The following is a 26,601-nucleotide window of genomic DNA, read 5'->3' on the forward strand; positions in this document are numbered from 1 at the left end:
AACTGTATTTATGTGTGCCTTTGAATTGCACGTGTACAATTATAACATTTCTCGAATTTAATTCGTGTGTTTGTTTGTTTTAGTGTTTATGTGTGTGAGCGTGAGTGTGTGTGTGTGTGTGTGTGTGTGAATGTATGTGTATGTATTCGTACGTACCTTTGTATATGCTTGAATGTATGTATAAACAGCGTGCGTATATTTACGAGTGTGCTTGCATTGCATGTACGTATAATAGAAATATACGTTGGAAGGAAGACTGCAGAGGATCGATTGAGCAGCGCCAGATTGGCAATTCATTAGACATTTCTTAATTTAAATGCTTCACTTTTTATTAGCATTACTTTATCGCTGCGATGTTCGGGTAGATTTCTTCCCTATTTTATGTTTTGTATACATTCTTTGTTCTTTTCTGCCAAGCTGTTTCGCAATTTTTATTTTTGCTGTGATGAAAATTATTTACTTTCCGAAATACACAAATAAATATTTAGGATTTTTATCTTCAACTGAAAAAATTGATTCAATGATTCGGCAAATGCTCATCAATGAAGACAACCCAACCATTCATGCAGATTGCAGACACACACGCGTGCGCACACACACACACACACACACACATGAACACTCAAACACACACACACACATACAACATACACACACACAACATACACACATGTGCACAGATCCACCAAAATTTTCCCGCCATAAAGACGCGAATTTATTGGTCGTTAAAAGCGATCACGTAACGCGTTTCTATTGTATTTCTGGACATTAGTGCTGCTAAAATTTAAACTATTAGTGTAATTGTGTTGACTAGGACAGAATTTACATTCGAAATTTTGAATGTGGAAGTGTTGAAATAATAAAGAAGAATTGAGAAGATAATAGACGGGAGAGAAAAGGAAATTAAAAGATTATAAATAGAAAAACAAAACGAAAGCAATTAATTGGAAATTTATTTTAAAAAAAACTGTTGTCGATACAAATTATGGAAAATTAAAAAAAAATATTTGAAATCAATCACATGTTTTTAATGTAATTTCATTCGGAAATGCGAATTTTGTTGATAATTATAATGAATCAAAATTTTAAAGAAATGGTTACGAAACGATGCAAACAGTCTTGAAACTTAACAAATTTAATTCCACCTAATAAAAACTTACCCAACAAAATGAAACACATCACGAAGAATAGTTATTGTAACAATTCGCGATAGATAAAAAATTTGTGTTCAAAAAGAATGGGCAGAAGATTTGCCTATCATAAAATGAATCCCATTTTAGAAAATCAGCATAATTTTTGCCTGCAGTCAAACTTTGAAAAGTATACTCATCATAACATAAAAATGTCTTTTGAAGTTTGTGTGCGTTTGATAACACGCACTTAACACACACCACACAACACACACACACGCACAGAGAGAGATAGAGAGAGCGAGAGAGAAAAAAAGCGATTTATACTCACAGACACACAAACTTGGATACACAGGCGCGCATGCGCAAGCATTTTATACAAACAATCGAAGGCATATTATTGTAAAATGAATCACATTGAAATGGCGCATGAAATGTTCTGCATTGTATTGTATTGTTGCTGGGAAGCGGACGTGAACGCACACTGAAGGGTTAGGTCGCCGGTTCACTCTTTCGCACAATCACAAAGTATTCAATTTGTTAAATACAACTAATAAAGCTAAATTATACACAAAATATTATTGTCATTCATGAGCAATATAGTTTATTTTTTTATTATTAGTGAGAAAAATGCTGCTTATAAATATCTGATGAATCTTTCATCAAAGCTTAATGTTTCATCATTATTTCATCGTAACGTCACAAAAATGTCATTACAGCTAATAAGAAAACAATGACATCAAACATCAGCACAACAACACACCATCACAACTTTGACTCGACTAGCATGCACAAACGAAGACGAAGAAGAAGAAGCGGGCAGACGATATTTTAGAAAGAAAGTTGTTAGTGAAACATCTCCAATTACAATTCTCAATCAATCACCGCAATGAATTAAGCAAGAATGCCCATCACAAAACTGTTCTTTCTCACTGCTTCATTTCTTTTGTTCTGTTTAATGAATTAGTGAGCAAACAGTCTTCAATGTGAAATCAAGCACACACGCACAAACAAACACATCCGTGAGCAGACAAGTTCAAACACGCACACGTTTCAATAATTAACAATGTTTGGGCCTTCGCGGATGGTGTGGTGTTGTAAAAACATGAATTAGTTGGGTACGAATTTAAAAATATTTTCAACTCATTTTAAGAAGAGAAACTTTTTGCAACACACTTCAAGATACATTTTAAAATTTAGAACAATTTTTTTCCTAATAAAACCAAGAAACAAATTTTCCCATTTTGCTCTTTATTTTTGAATCGTATCAAATTAAACAAACGCTAACACAAAAGACAAACAGCAACACGAAAAACAAACACAGAAGCAACAGAAAACTCAAATGAAACAATCAAAACAGAGACAAGAGACTACTGCCTTCACGAATCTTTCAACGCTTCTTGTCGTAGCAACAACATCGATCAGCAGCAACAACACTTGCAACAGCAGCACCAATCACCGCAACAGCGATTACACAACGGAACAACACTTGCAACAACAATTCAACAACAACAACAGCATCAATTTCCAATGTTTCCCAAAAGCCTAATCCTGATAACACAGGCCAATTACGGACGAATGAAGGATGGCCGATGCATCGGAGGTCAGCTGAACACGGGCTGTTCCATGGGAGTGACCACCTACCTCGACAGCCAATGTTCAGGTGACGTCATTTTCATTTGCTCATTCACATTTTTCACATAGCAGCATGATTGGTTAAATTTTTGGTTTGACTACATTTAAGTTGTGAGTGAGTTTTTGCTTTCAATTTGTGCAAATTTCATTTCTTAAAAACTTGATCCGCTACGTTCAATCCGTTCACAATTCCTTTGCCTTAATTCAATTTCGTTGTAAAAGGTTTGACGAAGTTGCTTCTTATTTGCTTTGGCATTACTTTAAATTGTTTTATCATTTGATTGTTAATCAATTTTTGTTCATTACGCTGATGTAAATGTGAATGTGTGAATTTTTTGAGTTTTGTGCCATCATTCAGATGTGAATTTTTAAATATAGACAATAATATATGGCACGAAAATAGGCGAGAGTATCACAAAATTTTTAAAGAAAGACTAAAAAATTCGTAAAAATGTTTTGAACCTTTAAAACTAAGAAAATTATAAAATAAAGCTAGAAAACAATTTTTGTCAAAGGTTAAAAAATTTGAAAGGTTAAAAAAATTGCACGAGAAAATTTGGAACTTTTAAAAAGTTACAAAAATAGAAAACGAACTTGAAAGTTGTTGAAAATATAAAATCATTTCCAATGAGTTTCTAAAATGTGTGCTGTTAATATTGCTGAGAACATGGGTGTTGAAATAATGACACTGGATAAACTTTGTCAAGAAAGAGTGGAATTTTTTAAAATTTTACAAACTCTTTTTATTTCCTAACTTTTCATATGAAATCAAACTCTAATCCCGGAGAAATAAATATAACAAATTTTTGCTATTTAACAAAATTGAAACGAACAGGCAAAGACATATGTGATATGAGTGTGAGGAACCTGGTTGACATTCATCCATGCCAGCGCGATTTCATGTCCTACCTGGAAGCCTCCTACATTTGCATCACCGGTCAGTTTACTGAATTTTTTAGATATCATTTCAATTAATTACTTACCTACTTAGTTAGTTAATTAGTTATTTATTTAATTGATCAATTAATATTTGGATGCTAAATTTAATTAGTCGATAATAACCCTTTTATTTTTATTTAAATTTAGTGTTGAAAAAATTTGAAATTAGCGATAATGGTTGCTGAAATTTAGTGTTGAAAAAATTTGAAATTAGCGATAATGGTTGCTGAAATTATTCTGGCAGAAAAAATTGTAAATGTTGAAAAAAAAATAAATTTGTTGGACTATTTTAACAAGTTTTAATTTTAAGAATAAATGATTAAAAATTGTGAAACAATTTTAAAATTAATCTTATATACTTATAAACTAACGCCATAGATGCGTCAATCCCAAATTGAAATAGAAAAATAAATGCATCTTAAATACAAACTACACATAACAAACAAAAGAATAAATAAAACAAAATAACTTTTATTCAAGGCTGAAAAAATATTTCATTGCAAAGCATTACTTATCATTTATTCAAAAACTTCGAAATAAAACTCGATATAGCTGGCACTGACCATCAATCATTATGAAAGATTATGAATAAACATTACAGAATTTTTTTTTATTTTCAAGTCATCAGAAATGTTTATATGGTAATAATTTAAAAAATTAAGCAAGAATACGCTAGTAACTTATTATAAAGAAGATAATTCGGAAAAAATTTAAATGTAAAACACTCTATCTTAACCTTTGCAAACTACCAACAATCGAATATAAATGTAAGAAAATACTAAACTACACATTCGTGAACACACACAAGTGTAAGCGACGAAAGACACACACATACACATACACAAACACACATGCATAGATAAAAATTGATATACATCTACATGTATCTACAGTAATAGTTACTCAAAGAGTAGGCAGACGGAGACTCTCATTTTATAATATAATCACATAGAAACACTGTACACACAATCCTGTGTTGTTTTTCCGTGGTATAAAAGCTTTTGTTGTGTTGCATACTTAAGGTACCACACATACAAACAACCACAAACATACAATGTATACAAACCACAGAACACACATACAAGCTAGTGCACATTCAAATGTACAAAAATATAAGCCACAAATATTACATAAAAACGTATAATAGACTTATTTGACTTATTTTCTCTCGGCAACTGAGTAGCGAGATGCACATTTGTGCACGCATGCAGTCCATAGGAAGGAAATATAACGAATGTTCCGACATGAAAGTGCACTGCAGACAGAGACATGACAATAGAAGACAATAAAAGAAAATAGAATGCAATGTAGTAGGTAGGCAGGTAATTAGAGTACATCACGCGAGATGGCTGCTACCACTGAATAAAAACTCTCCGTGCAGTCGTCGTGTCGTGTGTCGCGCGTCCTCTGCAGACTATTCCTTCTCATGTCATTCGAACTGGTGTCTTTGTTGCTGAAGTTATCACAGGAGCTGTGAAAAGAATAATGACGTTGGATGTAAAGAAAAATGTGTTTTGTTTCATTTAAATTTTGGGGAATAATTTTGTTGTTTGTGAATGTAGTTTATTGTTAGCAGATGATGGAGTGTGTTGTTGTGTTGCTGCATATAAATGTGAACTTTGTGTTCGATCGCTTTGTGTGGTTTGGTGGATCGTTCGTATCTAGTTATTGTAAATGGTTGCGTGATTTTGTGTGTGTGTGTGTGGGTGGTGTGTGGGTGGTGTGTGTGTGCGTGTATGCGTATGTGTGTGTGCGCGTGTGTTTGTTGTATGTCAGAGTAATGTTTAGTTGTGCGTTGTGTCAATAAAGGTTATTTCACTTTTGTCTGTGCAGTTTCATTGTTATGTTGTTTCATCTCTGTTAACTTATGTAAACAATTTTTCTGAAATTGTCCGCATTGTGTTTGCTTTCAGCGAATGTTTCCAATAACTTTTTGCGTGAGTGATTGTTTTGTTTTCAGCGCACAACTCATCACGTACCTTTCGTAGCAAACAAATGTCAAAAAGCTGATATAATTAATTTAAATATTCAATTCGTTTCAATGCAGATTATTATTTTGTAAAAGTTTTCACAAAAGTAAAGAAACAACGCAAGGACAATTAACTACTCGCGACCACACCTGTAGAACAATCATTGCATAAATTTCCATTTCAACAATTTCATTCACAAGCGTATCATGGCTTGCTAATAAGTTATAGACTTGGTGCTGTTTGTGATTCTTCTATTGGACTTGTTTATCTTTAATTACAATTAAGCATTGGCTCATACTTGATAAAATTCAAATTAATTTAAGAATTGACGGAACTTGAAAAATTTTGTTTTTTGTTATAGTGCATTCACTTAAATCTGCCAATGTTCACAAACCCGCTCACATTGAAATCTGAGTTCAGAGAAACATTTGCTTGGGAATAAATTAGACGTTCAGCATTAGTTTACATAAACAACATCTCACCGATTCCTTATTAACGCATTAGTTTATATAAAAAAGTTAAAAATTAATATTTAATTCAACTTTTGATTTATATGCACTGATTTAAAGTCATTAAAATGTATACAAAGACTGAGGCAGATTTACGTCAGCACGCCCAACAACGCACACGTACACGCACACTCAGAACTGCGGAAATAAAAGCCGCGTAGAGATTGCGTGTTAATGAGGCAGTATACTTTAGCGCAATAAATCAATTGTGTCAATACCAACCAGCCAAGCGACCGACAACTGCACGTCAACAAACACAACAACAACTACACGAGCGTAAATAACAACAACACGGAAATAACGACAACGATATGGAAAAACAACATTGTAGAGTGAGATAATTTAGAATAATTTCGAATGCTTTTGTTAATAATATCGTAATCGTATTCAGTAATAATGTGGTATGACGTACACTATCTGGGGAGCTAATGTGCACTGCATTATAGCGACGGGGCTTAAAAATCATATCAATATTTATAAAGAATAAATTATAGTAAAAAATATACTAGAACGAAGTATTAGAACAACGCCACATCATTTCAATAACACGTACAAATAATTAAAAAAGTAACAAAAACTGCTGATACAACAACCCCACCGACCAATACATTAATCAAAATGTGAACAGTAAGAAAAAAATACAGCACAGCCATCAATTTTCAAAATTTTTAAAGATTATTAACTGCATACTCTAATTAATTTTTCTCTTATTTGTTTTGGTTAGTTTTTTTATTCACTTAAGTGTCAGTTTTAAATTTTTTTCATTACTCCAGTTTTAATTAATAGCGCAAAATCATTGGCGTCGAAAAATTTATTGAGAGTTTCTTATGAATTTTAGGTACAGCGTCAGCTTATTTATTATTATGCACTTGGTATTTCACATTAAATAAAAATGTTAAAAAACGCAACGGAATTAAACGGATAAAAATCAAAATTTCAAAAAAAATCTTTTCATGCTCAGTGCATGACGGAGTTTTTCATTTCATCAACATTTCTTATGCTACATCTATCTCCATATCATTATCTGTCATCTATCATCATCTATCCATTATCATCATTTTTAGTCAAAATCATAAGTTGATATCATGCATGAAATCATCATAGCATTATCATGAAATTCATCATTTTATTTTTTGGTGTTGAGATAGAGCGTATTGGTAGAGCAATCGGTTGTGCTTTGTGGTGTTCTGGTTCAACTGCAAATGGAAACCATCGCCTCGCGTGAGAAGAATTGTACATAAAGATTTATTAGTTTTTTAGTTTTTTTTATTTATGTGTGTGTGAGTGTGCGTGTGTGTGTGTGAACGTTTGTGTGTTTGTGTGTATAAAAATGTTTATTGCGTTCCTCTAATTATGTTAAATATATCAATGTAATAATGAAGACCATTATCGAGTCGTACAATTTTATAATGCGTTCATTGCTAAAAAAAATGTTGGCGTTATTGTAGTTTTATTTCGTTGTTGTCATTTTGGTAGAATTGTAATGTTACTGTTGTAATTTTGTTCATGTGGTTTGGTTATGTTATTTTTGTTGCTAAGGTTGTCGTTGATGTTGTCAATTATTTGAAATGCGCTGCGATGTCGTCTCTATGTTTTAGTTGTGATAACACCGATTGGCTTATAAATAAAAAATAGTCTATTGAAAGAAATAAACATGAATATTTTTGGAAAATACGTCTGTTTCTACATTATAATTTCTACATAAACAAAAGTTTCAAAAATGTTTCAAAATTATATTGACCCGTTAACCACTGAAAAAAAATTACAAAACCTGACACTGGAACATCATTCAAGTCAGTGTCAACTCAAATGACCATTCAATCCAACTCTAATAAATCACATCTTCTGCATAATAGCACGCACACACTAATAACTCAAACATCAGGCAAACTCCAAGAAAAGAATATAGAAGAAATTATTAAATAGAGGAAAACCCGATCAATGCCAACCGAAAATATATCGATTCCTATCGATCACTTCCCATTGTCCGCAGACAATGCCAGGCATACCTCCTCCGCCGGTTACTATTAACAAAACGTAAAAACATAATTATACAGTGCTAAGATGGAAATGCTTTGGAATATTGATGACTTGCCCGATGTATGAATGGCTGCTTCTAGCTTGACTGAGCAATTGAATGTAGGAAGAACGATAAAGAATGAATGAATAAAATTTTTGTTTTATTAAAACGTCCACTTGATATGTATGTATATATATATGTATATATATATATATATATATATATATATATATATATATTTTACAATATTCTATAAATTCTACCGAATGTTAGGCGTTAATATGTTAATACGGCAAACATTCGGTAGAATTTATAGAATATTGTGAAAATTATGGTCTATTACCATCATATATATATCTATATATATTATATATCTATATATTGTATATATATCCTTCCAACATTTATATATAAATAGAGACCATATTTTATACAGTATTGTATGAATTCTACTTTGTTGAGTTCATCTTTGATAGTAACGGCTATTTCGCATCTGTTTCATTCCTCTAGTAGGCTATTCTGTGTTATTCAGGTATTTTTATCTTAGCTCTGGATAATTATGTTTTGACGTTTTGTTAATAGTAAAACAACAGTTTGATTAAATTTTCATGATGAACTAGGTTAAAAATTCTATTTTGTGTTGTGTATTCACTAAATACAAACATGTGTGGGTTGTGTATGCAGTAAATACAAACATGTATGTTGTGTATGCAGTAAGTACAAACACGTGTGTTGTGTATGCAGTGAATACAAACACATGTGTTGCGTATGCTGTGAATACAAACACTTGTGTTGTGTATGCAGTGAATACAAACACATGTGTTGTGTGTGCAGTAAATACAAACACGTGTGTTGTGTATGCAGTAAATACAAACACGTGTGTTGTGTATGCAGTAAATACAAACACGTGTGTTGTGTATGCAGTAAATACAAACACGTATGCATGTCGCACTTGAGTGTGAACGCCCCGGTCCGAATAAATAAGAAGAGGAATCGATAGATCGAATTACCGACCGACTAGCGATTGATCGATCCTGCCCTATTCGGTACGTTCAAACAGGCGAACAGAATTAATTGCCTATTACGCGAAAAGTTTATATAAACGCATTTTACGTTTTTATACTTTGTAATCAGGGACCAAATAAAATGCTATCATGCCAGTTTTCTCGTAGGAATGTACAAATTTCAAAATTAGTTCTTATCAGGAGCTGTCAAATATTTCATTTTCAATTCACCTTTCACTCAGAATGCATCTGAAAATAATGGACACTCAAAATAAAACCAACGAACGAAAACAAAAACAACAACGTTCACAAACGTGAACACGAATAAACATACGTTAACTGCATCTAAGAATAAACGCATATATAGCATTCATTGCAGCGTACAAACATACACTATACAACTGTTAACAACGAACAAACGCTTCAAATAGTAATGACAACCACAATACCAAAATGGAAGTAATCCATTGAAAAATTTAATAGAAGTCAGAAATTGTTCACGCTCATGCACCAGCAAAGGTAGTAGACAAGTTGGAAAGAAACGAGCAAACATGAAATCACGTGCTCAAACGAACAACCTGCCCGAACAACTTTTTTGCATTGCGTAGAGCTGTAAAAATAGAGTGAGTTATATGGTCTGTGGGTCAAAGGTTGGACCGACATTAGCAATAAGTAAGTAGACTGTTACAATTGATTTATACTTTTATTCGTCCCTCCCATTCACTCCTTCCATCTTTTCTTCATCTTCTCTAATCTCTTATTTGTTCGCTCCTTCATTCATTCTTTTGTTTAACAACAACCCGTTTGTTTGTTTGTTCATTTCTTGGTATGTTCGTTCGTTTGTTCGTTTGTTTGTTTGTTCAACCATTTTTTCGTTTGTTTGAATGTTTTTTTGTTTGTTTGCTAAATTTTTTTCGATGATTTAATTAATAACTCATTCGTTTGTTCTTTCATTCATTCATTCATTCATTCATTCATTCATTCGTTCGTTCGTTCGTTCGTTTGTTCGTTTGTTCGTTTTTTCATTCATTCATTCATTCATTCATTCACTCACTCACTCATTCATTCATTCATTCATTCATTCATTCATTCATTCATTCATTCATTCATTCATTCATTCATTCATTCATTCATTCATTCATTCATTCATTCATTCATTCATTCATTCATTCATTCATTCATTCATTCATTTATTCATTCATTCATTCATTCATTCATTCATTCATTCATCCATTGTGTTATTTGTTTGTCGTTAAATTTTTTTTAAATTTCCCAGAGGCCTGGCAGAAACTTTGAAATACGGCCATGACATTTGACATGTGGCTTCATATTTTTTATTTAATATTGAATGTAGTGAAGTGAACGTTTCAGAAAATAAACGCTGCTATAAATAAATGTTATTGATATAGCATACATTAACATTACACTGAAGAAAACATGAACATTGATTCACATAAACATAAATATACAATACATAGAAAAATAATAAAGACAAACGTTCGCATGTTCGTCTCAAAAAAATCCAATAATTTTAAAGCAGAAATAAATTAACTTTAACTTCTCAATATTTTTAGTTATAACAATAGACTTATTAATATAATCAAATAAAATAAAAAAACCCGATTGTTTATGACTTACTAAATAAAAAATAATGCTATTAAAACCATGAGCTCATATTATATATGTGATATAATTGATTAACATTTTGAAAATAAAAAAACAAAAAAAAAACAAAAGTTTTATTTTGTTTTGTACATGGAAATTCAATGCATTGATTTTCTAAAAATTTACACATTAAAAAGCATATAAAATTGTTTCAATAAGTAACTATATTACGACGAATGTTTTGTTAAAATAGGATTGAAATCATGTTTTTATGTTTGGATAATTCGGGGAATCTTTTTTTCCATTTCATGTCGTAGATATCATACCGCTCTTCATCCATTTCACTGGACACAAGTCATTCAAGTTAATTGTAATTTATTGGTTTCGATCTTGAAGCGCAAAACTAATTTTGAGATTTTGGTGACGACATTATAAGTTCAAGAGCTACATTTCAATTTCTATAAAACTTCATGCAAAATATAAAACTAAAATCCTCAGTGTAATTTTACTTTTTGAAATCAACCCTACACTGAACCATCTTCTCTCACCGCTGCCCAACAGCCTACGTCGCCAGAGACCACCCCATCTGCCCAGCTGACAGGAAGGTCACCTTCAACGCAACCACTCCTGGGAAGCTGCTCATCGAATTTCCGTCGTCATCATCATCGTTTGTGTCATCATCGTCGTCATCATCTTCCACGTCGATTTCATACTTGGATCAGGTGGCGGTAGGGACAAAGGACTGTCCGTGGAATGTTTGGGTGCAACCTGGGCAGAAGATTCAGTTGAAGGTCTGTTTGCACAACTTTTGTGCTCTTACTATTTTTTTTCATTTATTTTTATAAATTCAAAATAATTGTGATGCTTTGCCTGGACATATAAAACTATTCACAATCTAATTATTTTTATTGGAAAAGTGAAATTTATAAAAAAAATGAAAACTGCATATGAAAAGATATCTATGTAAAAAATCTGAAAATTTGTCAACATAATACTAATATTGTTTTCAAATATTTCATTAAAACAAACAAACAGTCCACACCAAAACAAATCAGAATTTTTTCAGAACAATAGAAAAGAATGTCAGAATCAAAAAGCGATTAAATTTTTCAATTGTTTCGAAGCAAACAACACGCCAGCGAAAACATTCGACGAAACATAATTGAACAATGCAATGCTAATTAAAAGCCCAATCACCAACCGGTGAAAACATTCGCACATTATAAAATTTGAATTTCTTCCATCCGTTCGTCTCCAGATCCTAGTCATAGGTGACGATAACATCCAGCCAACCCATTACGACGAGGCAGTAACGTGTTCCGCCATGTTTGTCATCGATGAGATCACTTCCGGCAGACAGGCGGAAGTACACGCCTGCGTTGGGAAAAAGCGCGAGAGAATTCTCTACACGTCATCCTCGCACGAAATCTCGTTCCACCTCATCGACTCAAACGATTTCGTTTTGGGACTGGACGAATCTGTCGTTGATGACGTCATGGTGATGGGCGGAGGAATAGGGATGGGAGAGTATTCGAAAGAAACTAGTCAGGATGGTGAGCTTGGTGAGATGATGAAGAAGAGGAAGAGGTCTTTCATGAAGTTCATCATCACTTACGAAGGTTGCAAATTTAAAAAAAAGTAATATTTTAGTGAGTATTACAGATCAACAACAGATAATTATTTTAATAATTACGTTTTAGGGGCAAATGCTTTTGTAACAAATTAATTTAGTCTATAGCAAACACTTTCCGATTTTACAAAAACTTTAATGCAAAAAAAATTTAAAAGAAATTCTAAAAATTTTTCAACACAAAGAATAATAATTTAAATAATCAACTAAATTTGTATTAAAAAATTAAACTAACAATCTTCCACCAACCTATTCCTGCACATATAGCCATTGGATGCCCAGACATCAACATACCACACGGCACTTGGACCCGAAGAACGCAAGATACAGTGATGATCAGGTGTGTGTGTGTATGTGTGTGTGCACCGTATGTGATCATAGTCATTTACGTAATACTATAATACAGAAAATAAATCATTTTCAGTATTACAGTATTAATTTATTATACTGACTTTATAAATGTACAACAAAGTTTTCAACCAAACAGATGCAACGATTCAACTGTTACGTGGTACCTCACCTGCCAATCACCGAAATGGATTGGTGATGTTGGGAACTGCACAGATAGTTAGTCAAAAATTAAGTCAATTAACATAATAAATGATAATTTATTCGAAGACATTTTTGGCTAATTAATAAATAATAATCAATTTCACTATTGCGTTAGCTTATTTGACAAACAAGATAACATATTTTGTAATAATGTTGAGTGATTGATCAATATTAGTGTTAAGATTTATTTATTTATAAAAATAAAAACATTTTTTTATCGTTAAGTAAATCAATACTAGAACTATGAAGAAAGTTTCCAATGTAGCAACTTGTTTGAAAAAATATGCATCAACCGCTGTTAGAACCCCGTGTACGCCAAGCTGCACTTGCGCTCTCATAACTTTCTCTAGCACCGCGAGGCAAATCCATAACTTGATTGGACTGTAAAATTAAAGATTTCATGATGATGTGCTGATTTCATGATGATTTTTAGTTTATTGATTTGCCAGTGTGCAATGATGATGGAGTTTTTTTTTAACAGTTCAATTTTCAATTCGATAAGGTGTTCATTCAGCAAATACATTGGAGTTGTTTATAATGTTGATTGCTGTTTTGAAATATTAAAGAAGTTTATTATTTTAGTTTGGTCTTGTAGTTTTAGATGCTGCTATGAGCATGACATGATTCAGATTAATTCAAATTTCGTTTTGAAACTGTTCAGAGTAGTGATTAAAATACGACACTGAATGTTGTACATGGAATCTTTATATCTTTAAGTTGCTTATTAATTCATAGTGAATTATTCTTATTTATATACAATTAAGAGACAAGTATTTTAAAATAATGTTTTGCTAATTTTAATTAGATAATTGCATATATATACATATATATATATATATATATATACATATATATATATATATATATATATATATATATATATATATATATATATATATATATATATATATATAAAGTATAGGTAGTTGAATTAATAATAGAAATTATTCTCTTATATTTTCTTTATATTTTCTTTTGTAATTGAACGAATGAATAAATTAATATTTAAATAAATAACTAAATTAATAATTTATCAGAGAGTAGTCACGTGATGAGAGAATTTGAGTCGTGGTGGACGAGTGGAGGCATCTTTCCAACCATAGGTGGCCTTTCATTTATTCATCCAGTCATCTATTCATTCACTTACTTCTTCACTCACTCACTCACACACTAACTCACCCACCTATTTATTCATTATTCAATCACTAACTAAATCATTCACTCATTTAATCACTCACTCACTCACTCACTCACTCACTCACTCACTCACTCACTCACTCACTCACTCACTCACTCACTCACTCACTCACTCACTCACTCACTCACTCATTCATTTATTCATTCATTCATTCAATCATTTTATTAATGTGAAAAAATAATTATAAATGTTATTAGAAAATCATAATTATAATCAAATAACATTCCAATTTGTTTCTATGGAAAAAAATAGTCAAATGAATGTTTTTTATTAATCATCTTGTCACTTGTCACTTTATTCTTCTTTGCCGTAACTTTTTTTTAATATTCAGCTCTCTCCCTATCCCTCCGTTTCCCAAAATATAATTTTTCTACTATTGTATTCCCATTTTTATTATCTTTTATTGTATTTCTATCAATATTATCAATATTTTTTATATTATTTTTCTTCTTTAACTCTATTCTTTCTTGGTATTTTTCTGTCTTTTTGACTATTTTGAAATTTTTTCCCTTTTAATTATTCCCTCTTTCTTCTATTTCAATTTATCGGTTTTAAACTTTCATTATTTGAATTATTATTGATTCAATTCGCAATGTTTTGTAAAATTTTAAATCTGAAATTCTGATGGAATTCGATTAAAAAAATTTTCATGAATGAACTTTCGACTACTTATATGGTCATTTCAACTTTAAGAAATCTCATATTACATATTCTTCACATTAAATCTCATACATATTACATAGAGAATGAAGGCTTCAGATGTAATAAGCGCATTTTTGCTCTTGAATTAAAATATTTCTAAAACTTTCCATCCAAAAATTTCAAAATACAAACCGCGAATGTTTAATCATAGCTAAATATATATTTTGTTGGTGCAAAAAGTGAACGACGCACACTCCTTCACTAAGTTTATATGATATCTTCTAACATTTAGATTACCCTTTTACGTTATTATCATAAATACGTAGGATCATAATTTATTTGTTAGACTAACACAAACACATATAAGACCATAAGGACGCAGGCACACTTGTATATAATACGTATATAACGTCACATGCTTAAATTATTAAGTGTTTACACAGGTGCATCTAAAGATAATTTCACAATCACATACCTACACGCATATAAACAAAGACACTCACAGAGCCAGCACAATCTCACTCATCGTCGTAATTAGATCAGTTGGAATCTTTTTCTTGCTCGTGCCTCTTGTCAATTGGTTTAACCTCGCATACTTGCTGATTTAAAGGCGTTATTTCCCTGCCAGAATGTGTGGCACTTGCTGTTTATATTAGTGTCTTGCGCTGAAAAGATTGTATTGTAATATGTCCGGTATCTCGTTTTCTATTGCAATAAATTGAATGTAAAATAAATTGTTTTTATATTGTCACAGATTTTTACTTTTTCAAACTTAAACTGAAATTGAATATAGTTAATTGCTTAAATATGTAAATAAATTATTTGATTAGACGAAATAAACTATATGTATATTTATGTAACTATATGTACATATATATTTCAACAAAACATTGAATGATTGAACTGTTTGAACGACGAAGGCATACTGCTGGCGGTCTTGTTGGGCATAGGACTTGGAGTCATGATCGGAATGTTCCTCCTCCTTCTTGTTCACTGCATTCGAAGAAGGTGGTTTCGCTATTGTCATTTTATTCAATTTCAGAATTTTTTCTAAACAATTTTCATTTGAATTAACATTTTAACTAAAAAAATCATCAACAACAAACACAACCACAGATCAAACATAGCCAGCAAGCACGTGATGCAAAGCCTGATGACATCATCAAGCCAGAAAAACAATGATTTTGACCTGGAACACGACCGAGTTATGTATGGCTGCCTTTCTGTGATTGAACCTCGAAACAGCAACATCCCCATCACTACCAACAACAACAATTTAGTTGCTAACAATCTGAATAATAACATTAGTGACGTCAGCATGAACGATAATAATTGTTTTTCGATGACCTCGTCATTAATTGTTCCACCTCCTCCGCAATCTATTTCCGGTGATTCTCTATTTCCACTTTCAACCGGAAGTGCAAGATTGAATGAACAGCAGCAGCAACAACAACAAAAACAACAACACATAACAGCCTTAGCTTATGCAGTTGGATCGGTTGATAGAAGAAGCATGCCGAAGACAGTGCAGAAGTACGCACAACCTCCATTCAATTACGACGACTGCTGTCCAACTTGCATTGCACACAACATGGAAGACGAACAAATCATTGCCAACAACCAACTCAACAACACACTGGTCAAAAGACAACATCTGCAACAGCAGCAACAGCAGCAGCAACAACAGCAACAACAACAACAGCGAAGCAAGAGCACCACTCCTCAATACGAACCTATGGCCTATCCACTTGGTTTGAGAACCCCTGAAAGTTTTTACGGCCTGCAACTACAAAATAACGCGCAACAACAACAACAGAAAACACAACAACTGCAACAAAGACAGCACAGCAACAATGTTGCAAACAATGCTCAACAAACAATCAACAACGTTGAGAACAAGAGACTGCTGAACAATATGAACAGGCATTTTCAAGATGTCTACAAAACTTCAATGCATCTTCAGGATGAACAGAACATCAAGATTGTTTGAGTCTTTTACTAATTATTACTTACTTAATGAATAAATAAATAATTATTGAGTGATTGACCAAATAAATGAATGAATGAATGAATTGATTGACTAAATAGAAAAAAAAATTAACAAATATTACATAAATATATAAAATTATATGTTATCATAGACTAAATAAAATTTTTTTATTGGAATAATAAACTTTTCTTTATCATTTAGGACTTGCCGCATACTACTAACAAACACATTCAATGTATTTTATTTTTGTTTCAAAGTGTAATTAGTACGAAACATGTTTTGGTTAATTCTGCCGATTAAATTGTTTTTTTTATACCGAAATTTTTATAATGATCAAAGTTTGGTTTAACCAGAACGAAAATTAATTATGATTAACGCGCATACACGTGTGTGTGTGTGTGTGTGTGTGTGTGTGTGTGTGTGTGTGTGTGTGTGTGTGTGTGTGTGTGTGTGGTACATGAACTCTTGTAATGTTGAAAATGTACGAATTAATTAATAGTAATGTTAAATCAGAGCGACTGAAAATTAACGAAAGTAAAAGTTCACAATTCAAATTAATTTAAAAATAAAATATTGTTAATCCATCAAATACGACTGAGTAAAATAAGATATCATCAAAAAACATTGACTTCATTTAAAATGAACGATTCAAAGAAACAAACTGGTATGTAGGACTCTTAAAGTAGCACGTCACGATATGACTCAAACAACCAACCTTAAGTTATCGACACAACAACAATTCCTTCAAAGAAGGTTTTCACAGGATTTTGACATCCTTCTCCTAAACGAACTTCTTCTTATCCTCGCCCAAATACTCTCTCTGGGACTTCCTCCCTGAACTACACTTCCTTGCTGCCTCTCTCCTGGAAAGTCTCCGGAATGATTTCGCTGATTTCTGCCCGGTGGTCTCAAACTCGAGGCCCTTCGACTTCTGGCTATGTGACCTTTCTTCAGTTGGGCCATGAGTTCTAGGAGCAGTTCGTCGATCTGGTGATTGATCATGACTGATATGTTCATGAATACGCATCGGCGCATCTCTGCTGCCAGTTCTCCCTCTGACGAGTTGAATTGAAATAATGAAATTGTTAAACTATTAACTTTTTATTAAAATATATTCAACTAATAATTCTATTTGGCATAATTGCAAATAATGTTAATTTTAAAATAGTTTACAGTTTAGTTGTATAGGAAAATTGCTTTAAAATGTTATTCATCAATTCTTAAATTGATGAATAAATATAAAAAATAAATTCATCAACGGTAACTAAAATAAATTTTAATGACGTTAATATTTTGATTCATCGCTGTATGAAAATATAAAATTTACGAGTTGTTGTAATGGCGGTTAAATAGCGTTTGAATATTTCAAAATATAAGAATATCGGTTGAAAAAAGTTAATGTTAACGGACACATTTTAATGTGGATAACTTTAAAATGTGAAATTTATAATCAAATCAGCTTGCATTTAAAACTTTGCCTTGATTTATAATCGTAATAACATGATCGGATGATGTTTCAAAACGCGTGGCGAGAGACGTTCGACATTTAGAAAGAGGATGGATAGTAATAATTAATTGATGAAAAGACTTTATTACGGCTTACCTTATATCTATTCAAATTTATATAATTATATGTTATATGATATTTCATTTATAGATTATTATTTTATTATTATTAGATATTATTATAAATTATTATATCATAAATATTATTATTTCATTTGTTGTATATCAATTTTCTATATAATTGTAAAGTTTGCGAAAGTTCTGTGCTGCAATCTCATTAGCTATTTTCATATTTTTACATCCAGCTACAAAATTAACTTCTATTTAATATAATTTTTTTTTCAAACATGTATTAATTAAATCTAACCCCATTAAGTTTTAGCATTGTGAGATATCAATTAATGTGATTGTTATATTCTACAGAATAATGATTCCTTTAGAAATTAATTATTTAAAATCTCTTTTCGATGTCCCGTTACTGTTGCAGCCAAGTGAAAATATTTTCTATACACCGAAAGACATTTCTTCCTCCACACCTTTTAAAACTATGACTGTGAAGATAAGAGTATGGATAGTGCTCGAGAGTCGTAAAAACGTATCATGCGACAAATATGAAGAATGTTATGTTCCGCACGTTGTACAAGCCATGAACATTTGGTGTCAGACTTTCAAAATATTTTTGTTGCTTGCGGAATTGTGCAACGAGTTGTCAATGTGACGGATTGAGAAACTCCAAGAGAGTTTTTGACAAAATTTGTCTATTAATGTTAGTGTATATATATATATATATATATATATATATATATATATATACAAAATTTGTGAAAATATGTAAAAAAAATAATTAGAGAGTTTTTGACAGAATTTGTCTATTAATGTTAGTGTGTATATATATATATATATATATATATATATAAATATATATATATATATATACAAAATTTGTGAAAATATGTAAAAAAAATAATTAGAGAGTTTTTGACAGAATTTGTCTATTAATGTTAGTGTATATATATATATATATATATATATATATATATATATATATATATATATATATATATATATGTGAAAATATGTAAAAAAAATAATTAAAAGAATATCATTTACACAGAGAAAATATTATCAGCGTAAAGTCATTTTTCGTTCATGCGTTCACAGTGAAAAAAAGCGTTAAAAAATTTTATTCCATGATAAGTTTGACTGTAAAACTGTTTCAAACAAATGTTTTGTAAAAATGTTCCAAGTAACATATGTTACAATACAACAGTGGTTTCAAGTAAATGAGAATGTGTGCTTACAGTACACGTGAGATGTGCATGAGTGCATGTGTGAATACGGAGTAGAGTGGAGTGAAAGCATTCGCATTATTGAAAAAGCTTCATTTAACTGTAGTGGCATTCCTCGGTAGGTCAGATTTATGTATTTTAGAGCTTGAAAATAAAAGTAAAAAATGAACTTCGCATGTAGCATCTGCGGTAAGTTTTTCAAGTATATCAGAATATAACTTTACGTGAGCATGTAATTTGATTATACCAAACTGCATGACGTAACGAAGCATTTGAGATAACCTGCAAAATATGTATGTAACAATTACTTTATTGTTACAAAAAATTTTTTTCGTAATCTCGTGTGGATGTTTGTTTCTTCTGTTTTAGCATTAAAATTTGCATCCTAAATCTTTCACCATTAACATGCTGTTCAATTTTTTTAGAAAAAAACAATTTTCCAGAAGTAAAAAGATATTTAATTCAACACTAACGTGAGAAAGAAGTTTTCAATAAAAATAAAATGAACGTGACTAAAAACAAATTCGGGATAGAAGTTCATTTTCAATCATTTACAAATCTAACTAGACAATTCAATATAATAAAAAAATTATGCACGAAGCTGAATCTACCAATAATTTTTTTGTAGATGTTCAACTTATTTATTTTCTTTATTCATTACTATCATTAAACATCTCTGCATCCAAAAACTAATAATATCATAAACCTCGATTAATGTGATGCCTATGTTATTATATAATACGGCGAAACGACATTACCAATTTAACTTCTATCGTCACAACCTATCTGTATTACCAACCAGCGTCAATGTTCTATTATTGACCATAATTTATATCATTTATTTTTATAACAACAAACATCATCGTCGTCACTGTTAGCACAAACAGCAAGCAAGACCACTCCTAAAAGTTGTTGACTGACCTCTGGTTCCGACCATCCTCGACCTCTCCATGTCGTTTTTATTTGCGACAAGGATGACCGCCCTGGTGGCAGTCAGTTCGTGGTTGAGGATGAGGTCCATGTACTCAAGGGCCCTATCGAATGATCGCCTGTCTGTTATGCTGTACAGTACAAGGAAGCAGTTGAACTCCGCATGTCCGAACCATCGCGAATTCTCCTTCAAACGTTTCATTGAAAATAAATTGAAAATTATGTTCATTTCATTAACGGCTGGAAAATTTGTCTAAGCGTTTAATGAAGAAAATAGTAACTTATCGATTAAATTAAAAGAATGGAATAGTTATTTATTTATTTATTTTGAAGTAACGCAGCCAAAGCAATTAATTATTCAGGCACAGTTTTATTGAGAATTACAATGCGTCAAGTTTTTTTTTTTTTCAAAAAAGCAAGTGTGTACAAAAATACCGCCATGCGTGTATGAAGATAAAAAACGTTTTGTTTATCTGAATCAAAGTGAAGATTTTTTAAGAAATGAATTTGTTCTCAAGGTTGATAATTACATAAGAGCATACATGAAATACAAGAAGTCAAGAACACACAAATGTAAGAACATATATGACAAACAAGAACATACATATGTGAGAACATACATGACATACAAGAGCACACAAATGTAAGAACATACATGACTATCTACTGACCCCGGTATACGGAAAGTCGTAGAATTCTAGGTGAGCTGAATCAGACGGTAGGTGGATGATGACGTTTTCCTTAAGCGGATCGTCTGAAGTAGAGGTGGATTCTGATGTGGTTGTTGCATTTGCAAACATTTCCGTTCACATTCATATGAAGTAAAAAGTAAAATAAAAATTTATGAAACCACAAACATCATTCTGAATAAAAAAATTATCTATAGGGTGTGATATATAATCATAAAATGAAATTCAGATTATAGTAAAGATGTTAACTCATGCAATGAAAAAATGATTTTGAAGGAAATTTCTACCAAATTTTATTACGACGCAAGCATTTTTTATTTAGGATTTTGTGGCTCTAAAATGAAATTGTTTCTCCAAAATGTTCCATAACCTTGTGTTTTTATTTTTTTTACAATTTAAATCTTTTTTATAAATTACTACTTGATGTTTTATAAATATGTTTTCACTGAAATCATTAAACCCACAATATTTTTGCAATGATTATCAGATGAAATTTAAAAAAAAATGGTGTACAAGAATCCCAAATAAGAAATGAATACACCACTCACATATATCATTTTTATGTCAAGCCTTTTTTTTATCTTTGGTTTTCGTCTCATCAATTTCCCAACAGCAAAATTTTACGATGGCATCAATTGCATTCATAACGACGATCAGTCAGCGTATTTTTTAAATGCATTAGTTTCGTGACTAGACAACTCAATAAATTTTCATTCGCTTAGATGCACCAACATTAATTACATTATTCATACTTGTTTATTTATTTTTTTATATATATTTATATTTTTCTAAATTCGAACAAATAAGATTGTTAGTTCATCAAAATGAATGTGCCTACTACTAGATAAATGTTCCTTGGTGAAAAATTGTAGGTGGTTGTGGCGGTCATTGTTTAGTGGTCTCCTGTTTATGTGCCTTGCTATTCAAATGCACAGACGCACTGAAATATGTGCTTAGCTTTCTACATTTTTTTCTTATTTGCCATCTTTAAAAAGAAATAGAAAAAAAATTTAGGCACAAAAATAAAAGAATGAGTCATGTGTGCAAAAATGACTTGAAATTAACTTTTTCTCATTTAAAGATCTTGGAAAACGGACGTAACTTTTTAAATGACGGTTTTTAGTTTTTCGAAATTCAACTGTTCTAAATACAAATATACACTATTCAAACTTTTGAAAAACATTCAATTTTTTTTATTTACCAAAATATATTTCATCAGATATATAGCCAGTGCCAATATTTCCCATAACTAATAAAAAACATTTCTATTCCTTTTTTCTGGGCCCGATGTAATGTGCACACTGCACGGCGTCAGATATTCATCTACGGCTTTCCATAAATCATCGTCGACATCATCGTTAACAATTTCTACAACTCGATAAAAGTTTGTGGGCATCGGTGAAGCGAGACCTTATCGCGACCGCTTCCATTTATCATCCTTTTCATCTTTCCAAATTAACAACATTCATTTTTTTTATTTCCAGCTAGATGTTTATATCTATATCAAGTGTTATAGTGCTAGAAGTACTAACAAACAAAAAAAACAGATTAAATTATTTACCGAGTTGATTTTTTGATCTGAGTTTTTTTAGTTTTTGCCAGCAAAACTATTTTCTGGATCAAGATTTTCATGACAAAATAATCATTAAAAAAATGTATTTAAAGAAGCTGTTTAAGGTTATATCAGCTTTAAATCATCACTCATATTTCTTGTCAAGTTTTCAACGTCACCATTCTTGTCATCAGTATCTTTTTTTTGGTTATTTTCACAATCATCTTCACTAACATAACCATTTTTTAATATTTATTTGTCATCTTTGGCGTCACATCTAAATAACGGCGAATGCTAGCAGGAAAAAATTAATTAGGCTTATCCTGTTTGGAAGCACTGGAAAGGAAAAAAGGTCATTCGATAATTTTTATGAAATGCTGTGGGAGAACATGTGAAAAATAAATTCTTTTGAACAACAAAACAAATAAGTTGTTGAAAACATTTTCTTTGAAGGTATTTGAAAAAAATTAATTAAACATATTTGTAATATATAAATCATAATCATTTTAATCATTTTTTAAAAATTAATTTGAAAAGATTTTTATTTTTGATAATTTTATGATATATTTTTATTTTTGGTCTGAGTTTTTGAGAGCTGTTGAAAAACATCTCCAAAACCAAACATCCGATTACATTTGAATTCCATCCAACCAAAGATATTTAAGGTATTTGTAGTGAATAAAAAGTATAGAACGGCGTACGGTAATATATCGGTAGCTAATAAGATGTGAAGCTATGGTTCTTAGGAATGCAGTATCTTCTGTAACACCACAGTTACCAGACTGTGATAAACGAGATACTAATTTATGCCTACCGACCGTGCACGCTCTAAACATATGAAGCACAGTCTAAGAAAGACAATAAATATTTTATGTACGAGCAGTTTTGGAGAATTTTTGGCACTGTTTTTGGAAGTTTCATTTACATTCAAATAGCACCATGCACTTCATTGTTATCATTCTTTATTCGAATTTTTGGCTATGCGCAGAAGCAATTGTGATCTATCTTTCAATTAGTGAATACCGTGAAGAGTTACTGAAAAAGCAAAATTTATTCAGTAAGAATGTTTGAGTTGCAGGCTGATTGGGTTATTAAATGATTGACCATTTATGACGCAGTCGTTACGATACGTCAAATAAAAAAATTACAAATTAGTTGACAATGATAAAAAACCTTGATATACTAAAGTTTTAAATTAAGTATCAAATAATATTCCTTTAAAATTACTACTATAAACTTAACAAATATTTAATATCAATCAATATCAATACTAAATAAATAAAAATTTCACTTTATGTTATTAAACAAACAAATAAAAAACCACGAATATTTATTAAATTGAATAATGAGACTTACCAAAACTGCTATTTTGTTGAGTTATGGAATCAGATGTGATGAACTGTTGAAGCAATCCGGACTTGCCGACTCCAGGTCCTCCCAAAATGACCACTTTGTAAGACGGAAGATCATCCGCTCCACCGGACTCAGAATGGTGAATGTGGTCAGATTGCTGGGAAGAACAAATGCCAGTTAGCAAATCTTTAGCGCCACTAGTGAACAAAGCTTTGAAACTGCTTTTACGACGTCTGCTGCCAGAGGCGTCTTGCCACGATTGTTGCCTGTTTTTGGTACTTATAAGGGGTATTTCTGCCCTGGGACCAATCATCGTGGCCTGAGATGGCTGTCCGTCGGCAGTTGCTTTGGGGTCGTTGTTTGTTACTAAAATAACTTCGTCGTCACCTTCGTAGCAGATTTCATTTTGTCGGATTGAGAATGAACGTCGTCGACAAACGTTGACAGTCTGTGAAGGGCCGATTTGTAAGGTCGGAATGGGTTGAATGGACTGAAGACGGTTGCGAGGCAAATGGCTAATTTTGTTGTTTTGTTCAGTTGTAATAGGCACTTGAGTAGTTGAGAAAGTTGTTGTTGCGGTGGCATCCGATGCAGTTGCTACTGTTACGGAAATTGTGGGTGGTGGCGCGTGAACATTTGTTATAACGAGCTGATTGAAGTGAAGCATGTTAGGGTCGACAACATTCACCAGAGCTGTAAGTATTTGTGCATCTCTTAAGAGTCTGTCGTTCATGGTGGCTTCTGAATGTCGTCTGTAGTCGGAAAGATTTCCTCTGTTAGGTTCTGCCAAAGTAGAATTTGTTGTATTCACTTGGTAAGTTTTGTTGTAATCGTGGAGGTAGCGAATGATTGTTCTATCGTCTGTATTTTTTCGATGAACTAAACTTTTACTGCGGTGGTGTCGTTGTTGAGGCTGCTGTTGCTGCTGCTGACTACCGTAACTGTTTGGGTCAGGCGGACATAAAAAATTTTTTTTGACAGCCGTTGACGAGACGTCATTTTTTGTTTTGTTTTTATTCTTTGAAAGGATTTTCTTTTTGCGGCTTTTATTAGCATTGGAAGTAACACTAACACTAGCTTCCACATCAGCTGAAATCATTTCAATTTCTTCTCGTCTCGTGCGTTCAAATTCTTTTTTCAAAACTCCGAAAAGACTTCCGCCGCTGTCCGCTCTTGCCTTCATTTCATCAAATGGATCCATCTGTCTCAAATTCCTGAAAATTCGATCGCGTTCCTCTTTCAGCGTAGGATCGTCATCATCATCATCTTCCTCTCCGTTGTCCTCTTCTTCATTGTTCTCTTCAGTTGTTGCAGATATTTCGGCGGGAGAAATTTTGACCCTGACCTTATTCTTGTCATTTGACATTATAGATTTTTGATTCCTCTTACTTGATCTTAAAATTTACGTAATTTATTTCTTTGTTTATTTTCTAACGTTTGCATACAATTTTTTTTTCCATCAAAACTGCAAATTCAAAAATAGTTTAATTAATTTTTATTTCATTTCAGTGTTCAAGTGTAAAAATTTGAAAATTATTTGATCTTTTCTTACTCTAAGAAATGTATGCGACTGTCGATATTTTGAACTTCTGTGCGTTCAAGCATTAATTCAATTATTCGTACATTCGAAAGGTTAGAAACATTTGTATCTCTGGTGGGCTTGTGACCATGGAACTACCCAACAAATTTGAATTTTCATGGATAAAAAATTGAGTTTATTTTCTGGTAACTCATTTTCATTAAAATTTTTCTTAGAGTTAAATCCAAATTCATAAAAAAAACTGGAACTACAACAAACTAAATTAAAGCTAAGTTTTCGGTAACAAAATTTAGTTTAAAAAACATTTCCTTGACAAGTTAACCCATTCAAATTGTTCAATCAACAATACGGTACGGTGAACGTATTTGTGTGTAGTTCACTAATTTTATTCCATATTTTTTGTTGTCTGAGCTGTGGAATTTTTACCCAGGTCAATTTTATAGTTTTGTATGATTTCGTTTAATAAGTAATTAGCAAAAAAAAATTCGATTTGAATGTTTCGCAAATTTAAAAGCGTTTCAATGTTTCATTTAATTTAAAACCTTCATTTTAACATTGCATTACACACATTTACATTTATGAAAATTCAGTGTAAAATATTTGCTGATGATTTAACTGACATCCATCAAAAAAATTTAATTCAAGAACCGAGTGACAAGAGGAGACAATTCAACCGTACACCTGAAGACTATGAATTATTCAGTTGCCTGCCTGCAATATAAATTTCATTCCCCATCAAATTGATTGCCTCCGCAAGAATGTTTCACTGTCTTCTATTCATGCAAAAAGATTTATTTCCAATTCCATAATTTTTTCAGTCACTAATTATTTGTTGAAATGTTTTACTAAAAAAATGAAACAACAAGTGCAGTCATTTATATAAAAGTTAGTTTTAATGGGCTATTTAAATTAAAATAG

At 31.6% G+C, this 26,601-nt stretch overlaps 4 protein-coding genes across 4 annotated transcripts; 2 read left to right on the forward strand and 2 right to left on the reverse strand.

The window, feature by feature from the left end:
• Positions 1-1,237: 1,237 nt before the first annotated feature.
• Positions 1,238-6,519, forward strand: HELRODRAFT_159340 (hypothetical protein; the record flags this gene model as incomplete). The annotated part of the gene is made up of 5 exons (XM_009011230.1): positions 1,238-1,354; positions 2,649-2,793; positions 3,601-3,702; positions 5,086-5,213; positions 6,409-6,519. 5 exons carry the CDS (start codon positions 1,238-1,240, stop codon positions 6,517-6,519), a joined length of 603 nt encoding a protein of 200 aa, XP_009009478.1.
• A 2,384-nt stretch (positions 6,520-8,903) lies between these two features.
• HELRODRAFT_136479 (hypothetical protein) lies at positions 8,904-9,119 on the forward strand (the record flags this gene model as incomplete). The annotated part of the gene is made up of 1 exon (XM_009011231.1): positions 8,904-9,119. A coding segment is annotated over one exon (216 nt), but the record flags the coding sequence as incomplete, so codon positions are not given.
• Positions 9,120-15,534: 6,415 nt separating this feature from the next.
• On the reverse strand, positions 15,535-20,751 carry HELRODRAFT_105504 (hypothetical protein; the record flags this gene model as incomplete). The annotated part of the gene is made up of 3 exons (XM_009011232.1): positions 15,535-15,842; positions 15,951-17,879; positions 20,541-20,751. 2 exons carry the CDS (start codon positions 20,749-20,751, stop codon positions 17,569-17,571), a joined length of 522 nt encoding a protein of 173 aa, XP_009009480.1. The 3' UTR covers positions 15,535-15,842; positions 15,951-17,568.
• A 2,316-nt stretch (positions 20,752-23,067) lies between these two features.
• Positions 23,068-25,509, reverse strand: HELRODRAFT_159343 (hypothetical protein; the record flags this gene model as incomplete). The annotated part of the gene is made up of 2 exons (XM_009011233.1): positions 23,068-23,126; positions 24,147-25,509. 2 exons carry the CDS (start codon positions 25,507-25,509, stop codon positions 23,068-23,070), a joined length of 1,422 nt encoding a protein of 473 aa, XP_009009481.1.
• Positions 25,510-26,601: the final 1,092 nt, after the last annotated feature.

This window comes from Helobdella robusta (assembly GCF_000326865.2).
Source record: "Helobdella robusta unplaced genomic scaffold HELROscaffold_1, whole genome shotgun sequence".
NCBI lineage: Eukaryota > Metazoa > Annelida > Clitellata > Rhynchobdellida > Glossiphoniidae > Helobdella > Helobdella robusta.